Source organism: Topomyia yanbarensis, chromosome 2, assembly GCF_030247195.1.
Source record: "Topomyia yanbarensis strain Yona2022 chromosome 2, ASM3024719v1, whole genome shotgun sequence".
In the NCBI taxonomy this organism is placed as follows: Eukaryota; Metazoa; Arthropoda; class Insecta; order Diptera; family Culicidae; genus Topomyia; species Topomyia yanbarensis.
Window position 1 is genome coordinate 203,686,780 of NC_080671.1, and position 15,293 is coordinate 203,702,072.

The window sequence follows — 15,293 nt, forward strand, 5'->3', positions numbered from 1 at the left end:
AAGTGCGATAGTAGTTTTTGAAGACAGATTACGGTGAACATTAAAAGCTAAGTGTTTTTATTAAATAAGGCAATAATGGGAAAAAAGTGTAATTCAACAACAGTCTACATTCAGTGGATAAACCACACGAAGAAATAGGTTAGCATAAAACTTTACAAAAAACCAAAAAAAGTTACACGAGATCACAGAATGCATCGGGGAATGAAAACCAACACTACCACATACCATTTTACGTTCCATCAACTAATGAACAATATCAGTTGGAAAGATGAATCACGGACGCGAAGTTACGTTTGCCGTCCGGGTGGAAGAAAAAGATTGTAAAATTTGCGTTTATTGCAATAGCGTAGATCAGCTAATTGACTACTAATTGTGTGGTACATATTTACAAAAAATGACCAGAGTTTTCTGGAGTGTATGAGTTGTACAACTCGTGTGTGTGAAACTGTTTTCGAGAAAGTATTCGAATGTATTCTCCCTCTTTTCAATGTGCAGTAAAATGTGTGTCCCAGAAGCTGGTTGAAAGTTTAAATCAGTGCTGCTTTAGCTCGACAGTGGCATAAAAAAGTTAATAACTCATAAGAAAATATATGTATAAATATGTTATTTTATCCTAATATTTTTTTTGTTGAACTCAAACGAGAAGATGGAAATTCGAAATACTTAAAAAGCGTAGCTTTGGTGTTGCGTTATTTTGTAAGATTGTCTTCTACTATTGACAGACTTTAATTTGTTTTAAAGATACGATTATCTTTAATGTAAAGTACCCTGTTTAGTTTGGCCATTAACATTTGTGCCCGTTTTGAAAAAGACAACTTGATCCTCCAAGCTTGACACGGGGCGATGGTACACACGATTTTAAGTACTGTTCATCAAAATCAGATGATTTAAAGTACCTTCTGTTCGTACTAAATTGAGAAGATTAACTCAAAATTTGCGAAAATCCCTTTATTTTGAATTTTAATTTCTGTGATTTATTTTTAAGTATAAACAATCACATATGATGATTTATGAATTAATGATTGTTCTATCCAGTACGAACAGTAGTGACAACATTACTGAGTGTCTGTACAAAATGTGTGCTTCATACATGCAACGAGTAGTTCAGGAGCATGACCACCAATTTTCCAAAATCATACTCTTTAGAATGCCGCGTTTAAAGATTAAGATGCATTTTAAAACCACTTAGACACACTCAGTTTAACTATGCAATAGTTTTGTATTAATGATAAGCATAAAAATTAAAAAGCCCATTTTCCCCAAATGTAGAAGACCCTTCAAACGCATCGAACTATTGAAGTATTGAAATTGAAATTATAGCTAAGCTCGCTGATATCGCGATTGCCACCTAGAAATTGTTATTTTACAGTAAATGAGGTTCACCGTAGCGTAATTCTTAACTGTATTTTCATTCGTCATCCTACGATTTGATTCCAAAGAATTAGAGTACACAAATCGCCTAATCTTGAATCTCAGGATAATCTTCATATGCGATCTATATGCAGGATTTAACCTTCTTTAGGTGTTGGGGTCAATATGACCCAAAATGAACTTTCAAACTGCGATAACTTTTTAAATTTTGAATGAAGAAATTTTAAATTTCTTGACTTTTCCTCTTTCATGGAGGGCAACAATTTTCAATAGAGCTCAGAATTTTCGGACATTCCTGAAGGGCTGTACAAAAAAGTTACAAATAAGATGTTAGCGGGTCATATTGACCCCGATTTCGAACTCAGTTTTAATACACAATTTCAGCCGAATCTATATGAGCTTGTACCCAAATTGTTTGTTTGAGTATCAATTTTCAGTTTCTGGTAAATATTACCGTTTCTGGCCTGGCTGCCCAGTGGAAATCGGTGCCGAGTGGGATCATTTTTGGCATACAAAGAAGTATGCAGAATTGTCATCATAAATCTTACATTTATTGACAGAATTAATAATAAACACAAACAAAACAAAAACGAGCATGTATATATCAAATTTGTATATGATACGAACGATCTTGTATGTTCCGGATTACGATCCCTGTGCCGATTCCGGCGATATAATAGTATTTCTCATATTACTGAACAAGCGACAATGCAATCAATCAATAAAACTGATCCCAAACTTTTTTACTACTCTTGGAAGCTTATATAAAATCACCAAATACTGATCCAGGATTCTACATGAAAATCATCCATCCGGAAGATCCGCAACATTCGTAAAGCTGGCTAACTCATAAATCGAGTCCTATAATTCTGAAGTTTTTTCGAAAACATTTGTTTTTGCGAAAATATTTTTGGGAATATCATTCGCAAAAATTCGCAGTTGTGACTGAGCTGGGGACCCTATTGGTAATGTGACCTTCCGGAAGATTCGTAACTGGATCTGGAAGTCTGTGGTTTTCTTGAAAGTTTTTATTCTGAATTATTATTGCAAAGAAATCGTATTTGCGACCGGAACAATGATCCTATTGGTTTCGCAGAATCTTTCCGGAAGATCTGCAAAAAATTCAGAGCTCTATGACTAGATTCATGAATTGAGCAATTTATACGGATGTTCCGGATTTTCCGGATACTTTTCATGTGGAATCCAGGTTAAATAATTGAGTTAAAGTATCAATATCATTTTAGATGGGATTATATGTAAGCTTTCCAGAATATTACATATTGATTGACACCATTGTCGCTTGTTCAATATTATAAGAAATACTACTATACCGCCGGAATCGGTATCGAGATATCATGTACAAATTTGATATATATATACATATATATATATATATATATATATATATATATATATATATATATATATATATATATATATATATATATATATATATATATATATATATATATATATATATATATATATATATATATATATATATATATATATAAATATACATTCTCATTTTTGTTGTGTTTGTGTTTATTATTAGTATTCTGTCAATAAACCTGTGATTTATGATGACAGTTCTGCATACATCTATGTATACCAAACATGACCCAATTCGGCACCGATTACCACTGGCCAGCCTAGTCAAAACGGTAGAATTTACCAGAAACTGAAAATTGAAACATTAACAAACAATTTAGGTACAAGTTCATATATATTTGGCTTAAAATGTGTCTTCAAACTGAGTTTGAAATCGGAGTCAATATGATCCGCTAACACCTTATTTCTTACAAAAAGTGAGCACCTAATGAAGGTTAAAGGAACTCTTGGTACTTAATTCAGTTTTGATAGATATTGCAGATAACTCTTAGTGCACATGGCTATACACATAGCTCAGCTCAATTTCCCGCACAACAGAGTAATCATTAAATGTTTATACTTATATTTCGGAAAAAGTGTCGTTTGTCGCTGATTTTCAGCAAAATATTTCCCGTTTCTCAGTAAACAATTGTAGCTTTTAGGACGAAAAATGAAAAATCTCGGCAATGTTGCAAAAAATGTTAGGATTCGGCGGAAAAAAGTATGCAGTGCTACGTCTCTTCTAAGATTTAAAAATGTTTCCTAACAAGAGTTCAAACATAAAACGAGTGGCTTATGACATCTGCGTCTTACCTTTCGACCCGACAAACCCGAGCCACACTGCTAGATGCAGTGTCGACCAATTAGCACGAAGCGATTATAAAAAAAGAAGAAAGAGAGAAAAAAATATTTTTCTCTCAAAGATTACATTTAGCGGGGAAAATAGATTTTCACTCGATATGAAAACGTATTCAATAATAGAAAGCAATATTTTTCAATATTTAAATAGAGCAATATTGCATAACAAAATTTAGAAACATTTCTTTGACACATTCATCATTACAGTTGATCCCAGAAACACTTTGTATTGCCCGACGGTTTCTCTTAATGATAACCGAGCTATTCAAAATTTCTGCAACAATGGAGAGATTGTGTCAATAACAGATCACCTCGGAAAATGACCCTAAACTAACAAGTAATCATTGTATCCAAACTTCAAATTGTAGATTGGATATTGAATAAATTATTTGTACCTTTTGTGAGTATATAAGAAGGGTATAATTTCACCATTTGGTGTATAATATTAGTTTTTCTAATGATATAGTTTTAAATCCAAGTAAGAGTAATTTTGAAAGCATCACTTCTCTATGTTGGATGGCATTTTATAACGTATTGATGACAATATTTTGCGGCATATTACTGCCTACTGCTTTGGTTAGTCTGGTTATACAAATTCCAACGGATTTTGACGCAAATTACTATTCGACGGTCTATCCAACTCTAGTTGTAAATTAACAGTAACAATCTCCAGAAAGCATTAATAACATACTGCTTGCGATCAAACTATAAGAAACAAAGAAAAGTTCAACAAAACAGTTAAAAATCTACAGTGAAAGAATTAACGCCATCAATATGATATGTCAACCTTTGTGTGGGTGTAATACGTGTATAACAACAAAGACACGAATCGGTGATGTTCAACTAGTAGATAATTGCTTTGTCAACTACTTACATCCGCTTGTAACATATTATAATGTTCTTCCTTTGCACACAGTGACTCCTTTAGCACCGAAATGTGACGTTGATAGTCCTGCGAAAATCGAAAGAAAATTGAGTACTGCGTTAGCGCCTTCTATCACAATGACACCTAATTGAGACTGATTAATCGCCTGGTTAGGACTATGGGATAAGCCATAGCATAATTCAATTATTCGCGTAGATTGGTAATCACCTGATGCTGCTCCTCCAGGGTTTTCATCTTAGCAGCCATAGCCATTATCTCTTGGTCACGGCGCTGTATCTCAAGTCTGAACTCATCCAGCTTAAATTAGTAAACATGGAGATTGGGAGTGAATGTAATTAAAAATTTTCACCTGGTTTGTGATTGCATAGAAATAAAGAAAACAGTTTATTGAAGCTGATTTGAATATGATCTACTTGACCGCATACTTAATCTAATTGGATACAATGTTTGAAGCGATTTACGATTGTTTTCGATTACTTAAAGCATGATAAGATAATAAATTAAGCATAACTTTATAAACAACAACTTCGATGCTGTACAATACATAGGATTGAGCATTAGTCATTTGTGTTACTGACTTTCGACGGTTATATAATGTCACAACAGATGTGTGCATGTGTGTACGTGTATTCGTTTAGCTTTTAGCAGCAAATTTAACGCCTTATTGAGCTTTCGATTCTTGTCATATAATTTATCAACATCTGCTATCTATTTACAATCAATGATTTATTATTCGCTTAGTTTCATTTCAAAACTAACGGAAACAATAAAAGGTAAAGTCTGACATTTCATAGGTACTATCATCAATGCTGCTATCACTAGATTTGGCTTCATTTTTAATTGCTCTCGTTTATCATAATTTTAAATGTTGTCTACATAATCAACAGGATATAAACTCTACGGGAAATCAACAATACGTTAACAACTAGTTAACAAACAATTCAAAGTTTTGAACTCATTTCATCGGAAAACTGAACACTTTTAGGTATCATGTAACGCGTTTAACTGTTGAACGAAATTTGAAGCCAAATCATTGCTAAAGTATACACTAAATTGATTGGTGTTTTGGTTAATGATTGGCAATCTTATTTTGATTTGGCATCAGTAATAATTGAACAAGTTAAATCGTAAATTAATGTCTAATGGCGCATATATCTTAGCTAATCAACCTTCACTTGCGAAAGACTTTGTTCAACATCGTGTGTTTTGTTCGTTCGAAATATATTTATCTATTAGCTATTTTAGGAGCTATCTACTATATAACTGGATTTTTCCCTTTTGTTCATATGCACATTTGACTGAATTTCATGAGTCGTTCCAAGTAAATGGTTTTACAACAAATATATCACTTTTGGGAAACGGGCACTCGCTGTTTTTGTTTCGCCTGTAAAGTACACTATGTTGAAAGGTATACGTTGCTCTATAGTATCTAAATGTTTCGTTGTAATACACTAGATAGTATATAAATATATCTAATTCTTTCACTCTATCTTTACTTGTATATATGAATACAAACAGTTTGTTTTACATAAGACCAAGGTAGGTATAAAGATCTGGCTCGTTTAACGCAATGTCTGAAGGTGATTGTGATTTATTTTTTTCTAAACGCTTTGGATTGATGCAAAATTTAAGTGTATGTCGCAATGTTCGCTCCAAACATTTCGTTATCGGTTACAACTACTCGATAGGCAATAATTGACATTTGTGATTGACATTACCGTTTGCTCAGTGATCTACATGATTTTGTATAAAATATGTTCTAATAACGGACAGTACTCAATAGTCGCAGTATATAAATCTGGTACACATTTAGTAAATGCATAGTTTTGCTATGTATGTACAGAAATATCAATACTTTGATATTGAACATCAAAGTTACTGAAGCGCGAAAGTCGATGGTTTCGTTTAGTCAATTCGATAGTCAATTCATGATTGGAAAAGATGCTTGTGTGGTGATTGGAATGGAATAATGAGTTGAAAGCAAGAAATCATACAACTAATAAACTTATGCCAAACCCCATAACATTCGTTGCTTTTGTAATATATATCAAAAGTTATTTAAAAAAATGGAACTAAACGTATATCATTTGATTAGTTTTGGAGTTCAACAACATTGAAAATACAACACAATTGTTATCTATTAACGTTGTTCCGGTTATCATTTTAAACATTTTACACGCTGCTGAAATACAACTGCTAAAAAACAAAAAAAGTGAAGCACCGCCCCATCGCTTTTCATAGAAGTTTCATAAAATGTTTTAGTCTTGCTTTTCAGAGAAGTTTCATAACATGTTTTAGTCTCGAATTGGGCACTAGTCGACGTGTGATAAACCTGTGTGAGGGAACTGTGGCTAAAATGAACAGGTAGCCAAATTAAGTCAATGTTTGTTAAATTTAGAACAAAGTTCACAGAAACCATCATCGGGGGTTACTTTACGCCACGCCGGTTACTTTACGCCAAAATTAAAGATTGATACTTGAGCTTCTAGTTTAAATGTAACGTTATATTTTGAAAAAATAGTGTTATTCGCAGATTCAACACAAACATAAAAACCTGTTTTAATCCACCTAGCGGTGCAATTGTGCTTTTCTCATTTCTCCAAACTATGATTTAATAGCTGATAATAGCTTCGTACAATATAACATTATGGAAATGTCTTTCATTTTTATTACACTTGGTAAGTGTATATAAGAGCACCTTTTTGCATTCATCGCGGTATCGGTTTGAATCGGAGTTTTCTATGTGATCGCACTCCACAACTCGTAACTGCGGAGCCGGAAGTCGGATGGAGATGGAATTTAATATCAGTTTCCGGGGACACAACACCTTTCATTTAAGACTAAGTTGATCAAATCGTTCTAGCCATTTTCGAGAAACCAATATAACCGTTATTCTGAATTTGGATGCTTCCGGATCCGTCGATGGTGGCCAGTGTGGCCAAAGAGACTTTGAATGACTGTTGGTGACCTAGATCTACAAATTCAACAGTTGTGTTTACATTTTGGAAAAAATTTCACCTTTTTACATTCATCGCAGAATTTGTTAGAATCGGGATTCACTGCGTGATTGTACGTATCATCCTGTAATTCAAGAACCAGAACTCGGATCCATACAAAACTCAACAGCAGCTGATGGACCTTTCATTTAAAATCAAGTTTGTCAAAATCGGTTCAGAAAATTCCGAGAAACCGATGTGGACAAATCAACAAATTTTGTTTTGTAGCCATACTCTTCAACTCGTAATCCGGAATAAGATGTCAGTTGAAAATGAAATTCAATAGTAACCTATGGGAATATTATACCTTTCATTTGAATCTTAGTTTGAGAAATTGGTTCAGCCTTCTCCGAGAAACCGATGTGGACATTTTGTTAACAAATCCGCAAATATACACACATACATACATACATACATGCATACATACATACATACACACATACATACACACATATATTTTGCGATCTCGGCGAACTGAGTCGAATGTTATATGAGACTTGCACCTTTGGGCCTCGGTTAGAAAGTCGGTTTTTGGAGCAATTACATAATCTTTCTATATGAGAAAGGCAAAAGAATAATATTTAATTAGCTTAATCAGCAAGAATTCAATGTTATCTTCATGTGATTATATTTTGAAATGTTGGTGGAATGGGTTTGAAAGTGGAGGGAATGGGGGGTTAGTAGAGTTGGAGTGGAGGATGCGTCAGAAATCCTTTATCTTATTTCGGTATAAGGAAATGCGGGAGTGAGGGTGGTCCAAGGGGAGGAGAGTGATGAAGGAGGGAGGTGTAACGGGCAAGGCGGGGGGGGGGGGGGGGTAGGGGCAGCGACGCAATACTCAACTGCATATTTTGCCTTCCATTTGAGACTTGGTTTGAGAAAATCGGTTCAGTCATCACCGATGAACCGATGTGACTTTAATTGTGGAATATGCCCGGAACTCCGGACTTCCGGAATCGTCGACAGTAGACAATATATTCAAAGAATGTTTGATTGGCAATCAGTGATCTAGATCTGTGATTAGAAGTAATTTGGTGACCATTTCAATAGTTTTTAGTCTCTGAGGTATTACGATTGTACCGATTTATATGGGAAATTCCAGTGTATCCTTACTAACACCCCTGTAACTCCGGAAGCAGGAGTCAGAACCGAATGAAATTCAGCAGCAGTCCATGGTATTACTGTATCTTTCATTTGAAATCAAGTTTATAAAAATCGGTAGAGAATTCGTTGGGGAATGGGTGTGATATTGGCTTAGGAACTTGGCGGGTTCCCCGGTGGCGTCATGAACCGTCATAGGTGGCCAATGTCGTCAAAGCTGCTTTAATTGATCATTAGTGATCCAGACCCGCAAACTAGAGTAATGTTACATCAATTTTAATATGTTTTACATCATTTGAACATCATGGTGGTACCAGTTTATATGGGAATTTGCTGCGCACTCTTCAATCCGTAACTCCGGAACCGGAACAGGCCCGTAGCCAGGAGTTTATTTCGGGAGGGGCTTAAAAAATTATTGTATAAAGCTTTTTTATTTCGATTATACAGGTTTTAACCTTATGGTTATTCGCCTCTTTTTGGGTTAGAAAATTTCTTTAGAAAAATTTCTAACCCTACATGTGCGGGATTGATGAACGAACCGTGATGAGCTGCGTAAAAGGTAATCAATTTACCAACTACGCTTTACCCGCTCCTGCATAAAGCTTTTAGTTCTAATTACTTCATATTGTCACTAGAAACTAAACGAAATTTTGAAAAGTTCTTAATGAAAACAAAGCCAAATCTAAGACAATCCATGTTCTTTGTCACAAGAAAGGCTATAGTACATCAACGAATTATTGATGTTTAATTTGATTTTTATTATTTATTTTTATTTACAAGTTACAATTTACTCTCGTTGCAACAATGGATATTCTAGAGTTCTCAGTATTTATGCGCTAACCGAATATGACAATCCTTGACAGTGCTGGAAAACGCAAGGTGTTCTAAGCTACACGTTTAAAAGGTGTAGATGACGCTAAATCGAAATGAGTAGAAAAATATCCATAAAATGTTCGATCGAAGAGAATGTCGAAATTTGCACAAAATCTTCTGATTTAGCAAACGAATTGTAGATGGTTCAACTTCTATTTTCTTGATCTGGCGTCCTGTAACTATTACCAGTTCTAATGCATCATGCTAACATAATTTTTTGGCATACCCCAGTTAGGAAGGAGGATCTTTGGTGATCAATAGGATCAAAATATATGGGTCATTCCACGTCTGATTTACAATCAAAATTTGAATTCCTTCCATTTTTTTTTCTTGCATTCATTAGTTAAAGTAATTGACACGTATTTTTTATTTTGGCTAAATATGATTTTTTTTTCAAGTTATTAGTTTTTGAACTTTTGAAGTTTATAACATTGAACATTTTTCAATCACTTATAACTCGGAAACGATTCGATATATGGAAAAAAATATTAAATGAAAAAGTTGTGAGCTTACTGAAAAAATAGCAATTTCTTTTTGTTATATAACTTATGAAATTTGCAATTGTTTGAAACAAATTGAATTTTTTAAAGTTGGACCAATTTTTTACTTATTATTTTCTTTAAATATTAAAAATCATGTTAAAATAATTGTGCAAAAATTTGGGAGTGGATATCAAAATACTTTGCGAGATATTACAATTATAAACTTAAAACAAGGCAATTTTACACCAAACGCCTAGTGATAGGCCTATTGTAATTGAAATATCTCGTAAAATACTTCGAATTTCTTTCTGAAATTTGTACACAATCTTCTCGATATAATTATAAATTATTTGAAAAAGCTAAAAAGATTTTTTTGGCTCCACCCTGAAAAAAATTTGTTACTAATATTTGCATAATACATAAATTATTTAACAAAAACAAATATTACAAAAAAAAATCCGCCGAGATCTTCTGAAAACGCAGCTTTTATTATTTAATGCTTTTTTCCAGAAATCTAATAGTTTCTCAGTTATGAGGCAATGAAAAATGTCCAATTCTATTAAATTTATAAAACTTTAAAAAATCACTATATTATTAAAAGTCGATATTTGTATGTATGTGATTTATGGACTCCCAAACGGCTTAACCAATTGCCGTAAAAATTTATGCATAGTAGGAATTTGTTATGGAGCGTGTTTGTGTGCTATTGGTGGGGATTATCTGCCTACAAGAAGGCGCTTCGGAACAAATTATGGTTTCCTCCTATTTCGTTGAAAGTCGCATCAACGTGCGATGGGTATTAGCTAGTACTTTATAAAGTTCAAAAACTCATAACTTGAAAAAAAAAAGTCAAATTCAGCCAAAGTAAAAAAATCGTGTCTATAATTTTCAGCTAAAGAGTGCAAAAAAATTGAAGGGAACTAAAATTATAGTTGTAAATCGTGGAATGACTCGCATTCTGCAAATTTAAGACTTTTTTGGGGGTATTCTCATGTCAAAAGCAAATATTTTCTAAAGTCCCCCGAAATCAAATTTATTTTGATTACATATCTATATTAAGAAGATTATGTGAAAAATTCAGAATGGAACTCGAAGTGTTACGAGACATTTCAGTTATAACAGGCCTTTCGCTGGGCGTTTAGTGTAAAATTGCCATGTTTTATGTTTATAATTGTAATATCTCGCAAAGAATTCCACTGCCAAATTTTTACACAATCTTTTTAACACGATTTTAATACTTAAATAAAATAATAAATAAAAAATTTGATCCAGCCTTAAAAAAATTCAATTTGTTGCAAATTTCATAAGTTATATAACAAAAAAATTGTGATTTTTTTGGTAAGCTTATTTGAAAACGCAACTTTTTTATTTAATATTTTTTTCCATATATCGAGTCGTTTCCGAGTTATCAGTGATTGAAAAATGTTCAATTTTATAGACTTCAAAAGTTCAAAAGCGAATAACTTGAAAAAAATATAATATTTAGCCAAACCAAAAAATACGTGTCAATTATTTTTAGCTAAAGAATATAAGAAAACAGTTTGGAAGATGCTTGACGTTTATATTAAGCGCACATTGCTCTAATCTATTACAGAAATTCAATTTGCGTATGATTTAACTAACTTTCTTTATTCAGGCCAATATCTAGCATAAAATGAGTTTTGTTAGATACCATTACTAGCGATAAATGTTAATTTTGGGACAGTTTTTGTACTCAGTTTTCTATGAAACTTCTAATTTTTTATTATACAATTCGTTTACTTGAGTCGGTTCAATGCATTAGCTAAATGAAGCCTTGAGTCTTTAATATATTTCCACGATGTAAACAATGAAAATGATAAAACGCTAATGGTTGTCCAACAGATCTCGTGCGATTGACCTGTTTACTGATCGAGAAATATTTTTCATAACCAACCGCGTCTTGGTGGTCGTTCATATCAATCTTGTACACTTCCGTATTATTATCGTGGTAACTGCTATGGACATGGCAGTTCGCGAATATCTGATTTCATTTTTGTTTTGTCCCCTTACGGGCCACCAGTGTCGACTTCCTCAATGATGATGCTGACTGTTAATTTTGAGATACTAGACGCAGTTTTTGCCGTCAATATTATATGAACAGCAGCCACAAATTTGGCAATTGTTTGTTTTTCAGGTAATCGTATTGGAGACTATGGATGTGCAAAGATGTAACGTGTATGATGATATTATCGCATTGCGTTTTGTGCGTGCAGGGTCAGCTAGGACGAAATCCTAGCTGACCCTACCCGTCTAATTCCTAGATGAGTCCTTTATAATAAATTACATTTTTTCCAAATGTGACAGGAATCTTTTAATAGCCACGGTTCAAAGAAGTTAAGTTTGTTTATTGGGGCTTTAACCTCCTGGTCGTTCGCCCGCGGTTCAAGTAAGAAGTATCAGATCTTGTAGACGAACATTGATTTTCTCATCATCCATATATATGAGAATCAACCACGTATTACAAGTTGCAAAATGACTGGTTTCGCCTAGGCTAATTTGTTGAGTAACATAAGTACTGAATGCCTGACAAGGTAGAACTCGTTAAAGGCGATGTTCGTAAGCATAACCTCTATTTTCACCTTCAGCAAATATTCCCCATCATGAAATTCGGTTATGCAAAAATTCCAGAAGTCAATAGCCTCCACGTTTGGCTGGAGCACCACTTCTTGCTTCTACGATTCAATCATCCGACGGATCACCCCAGCAAGAATTAAAGTAACAGTTTCTTTTGTTCTTCCGACGAGTCACACAATATGAAAGGAAGTGTGTTATCAGACTCGGCATACTGAGTAGATATCGTGACCGATGTCTTCGGTGGCTCGAAATAGCAATCTTCCTCACCATTCTCCCATTAATTTGTTGAAACCAAACAAGATACAATTTTTTTACGAGTTACCGAAAAACATGTTGCTTCTTAAATTTATTTTTGAAAAGTTTCGGGGGGGGCTTTAGCCCCCTAGCCCCCCCTCTGGCTACGTGCCTGAACCGGAAGTCGGATCAACTAAAAATTCAATAGCAGCTTATGGGAGCCTTTTCAGATGAAACTAAGTTTGCAAAAATCGGTTCAGCCATCTCTGAGAAAATTGTGTGAGTTTAAATGACACACACACATACACACACATACACACACACATACATACACACAGACATTTGCCAATCTCGACGAACTGAATCGATTGGTGTATGACACTCGGCCCTCCGGGCCTCGGTTTAAAAGTCGATTTTTACAGTGATTGCATAGCCTTTCTTTATATGAGAAAGGCAAAACATTGTAACTTAAATTTTCTTGGGAAAGTGCGATATGTATACTAGTCAAATTATTAGATAAAAGGATATAGATTACGTGAAATTAATCTGGCAATGTAATGAAATTATTTATTTATATTTGTACTTTTTATCCGTATTTTTGTTTGTTTGGTAATTGGTGACCATATGTCCATTTTATCCAAAATTGGGGCTACTTTACGCCAAGCTTTACTTAAGCCTATATTGCACAATCTGTATATTTGTTCTAAAATTTACTCTTATTTTGGGATTTAATTCTAATTCAAAGCAGATTTTTATTAGCGTACTACTTTGACTTTTTTTAAAAAAAAAGCAGTAATCGATAATTTGCAAGTTGAGTAGTGTAATTGCAATGGCGCAAACATATAAAAACGCTATCGTTTCTAGACGTATTTAAACTATGTGTATTGAAAAAAAATGTTGTGGAATGACAGAAAAAGCAGCGGGAAATAGTTCTGCAGTGAGGCGAATGACCTAATGGTTGAACCTTGCTAAACAAAAAGGTCCTCAGTATATTGGAAATGGATATCTCATTGAAGATGGATGAACTGACCTGACCATTGAATATAACAGTATTATTCGCGTTTATGATGGAAAAGCCTTTGCATTTTGGAACATAATTAAAACTACTTTTAGAAAAATGCTAAAACAAGGTTGTCCAATTCATAAGGCTCAATAAAAAGTATATCATGTAGAGTGTTTTTTCTCAGCTTGTTGTTTTTCATTGTAGAGCTTATTAACTCTCCAAAAACAAGGTTATTGGATGCATGGTACGCACTTCTTAAACATGCCCTTTTATTTTTTACGAGCACGAAATTCATTTGCATTCACACATAAATAACCACCAATAACAATAAATCAAGAAGTTAACATGATCTTGAAAAAAAAACTTTCTGGCTTAATGTAGCCCCCCTGTGGGGCCGACTTTACGCCAATTTTTAGTTCTTTATATCTCATATTCAATCTTGGTTTTTTTCAAAAGTTCTATTCACCGATTTTTAAGGTTCTTCTGCTATATGTAAAACATCAAAAAGTTTCAAATTTGAAGTTGCGTGTTCTTGAGTGTAATGTACAAAACGTTCTATTTTTGGTGTAAAGTAACCCCTGATGACGGAACTTGATCTCTCAAGTATTCAAAGTATATTGATACCATTTCTTTTGACAAAAAGCTGTCGAATATTAAATAAATATGCTAAAAACCAAAATCGGCATTTGTGTCTGTCGCTGATGTTGAATTCGGCATGTAGAATATAAGGTCTTTTGAAGTGAAATGTAGAAAATATCATCGGGATCAGGGCAAAATAGCTCAATCGGAACGGCTATTTGAAAATTAAATATCTTGGGGGGTAAAATGAACAGATTGTAGTAGGAGCAATATGAACCAGCTTGCCAGTCTCAGTACCAAGCCTCAAAATTAGTCGGAAGCTAACCTCAAGTTGCTACATCTTCACTGTTTTCCAACAGATCCCATGGATAACCCCAAGTTTGTAGATGTTTTTCGATGCCACAGGATTATCAATTGGTCAATATTACATCATGAAAATTTTATTTTTCCGTGACAGGTTATCATTTGCCTGCAAAGTGCTTTGTGTTTGCAATGTTCGTGATCTGCTGGTACATCAGCATAGCTCGGAAAATGCTGTCCAACGCTACGTATTGCATACATATAGGACAGGACATTTTGCAGGTCACTAGAAGGTGTTCATTTTATTACCACCACTTGTTCATTTTACCCACAGGCTATAAACGTGTGTCATTTTCGAACATGTTTTGAAATCAAAAATAATGTTTTAATAATTGTGTTTATGTCGAATAGACCTCTCCACATTTTGAAAAAGTTCTGAAATATACATGGGTCAGCTCAAATTTTTGTTCTAGGTGTGAATTTAAGAACTTTTGCCAAAAATGGTTTAATTTGGACATGATTTAGAGGTGTCTCCAATCAAAAATCGTGTTTTTGCTATGTTTCCATAGTAATATCACTTACACTCTGATTTGACAGGCCCTACATTCCCACATATCATCAAAGGTTGTTCCTTAGACATATCT

General features: G+C 33.9%; 1 protein-coding gene across 18 annotated transcripts in view; it reads right to left on the bottom strand.

Moving 5' to 3' along the window:
- Positions 1–15,293, bottom strand: part of LOC131682743 (trichohyalin) — a 133,337-nt gene that overhangs the window by 49,534 nt on the left and 68,510 nt on the right. For 13 of the 18 annotated variants that reach the window (XM_058964445.1, XM_058964447.1, XM_058964459.1 and 10 more), the window contains 3 exons: positions 4,694–4,783; positions 4,475–4,552; positions 226–243 (listed from right to left, as the gene is read on the bottom strand). In XM_058964445.1, the coding sequence (XP_058820428.1) occupies positions 226–243; positions 4,475–4,552; positions 4,694–4,783 (186 nt within the window). The remainder of the gene's footprint in view (positions 1–225; positions 244–4,474; positions 4,553–4,693; positions 4,784–15,293) is intronic. The other 5 variants (XM_058964462.1, XM_058964461.1, XM_058964455.1 and 2 more) reach the window with 1 other exon arrangement.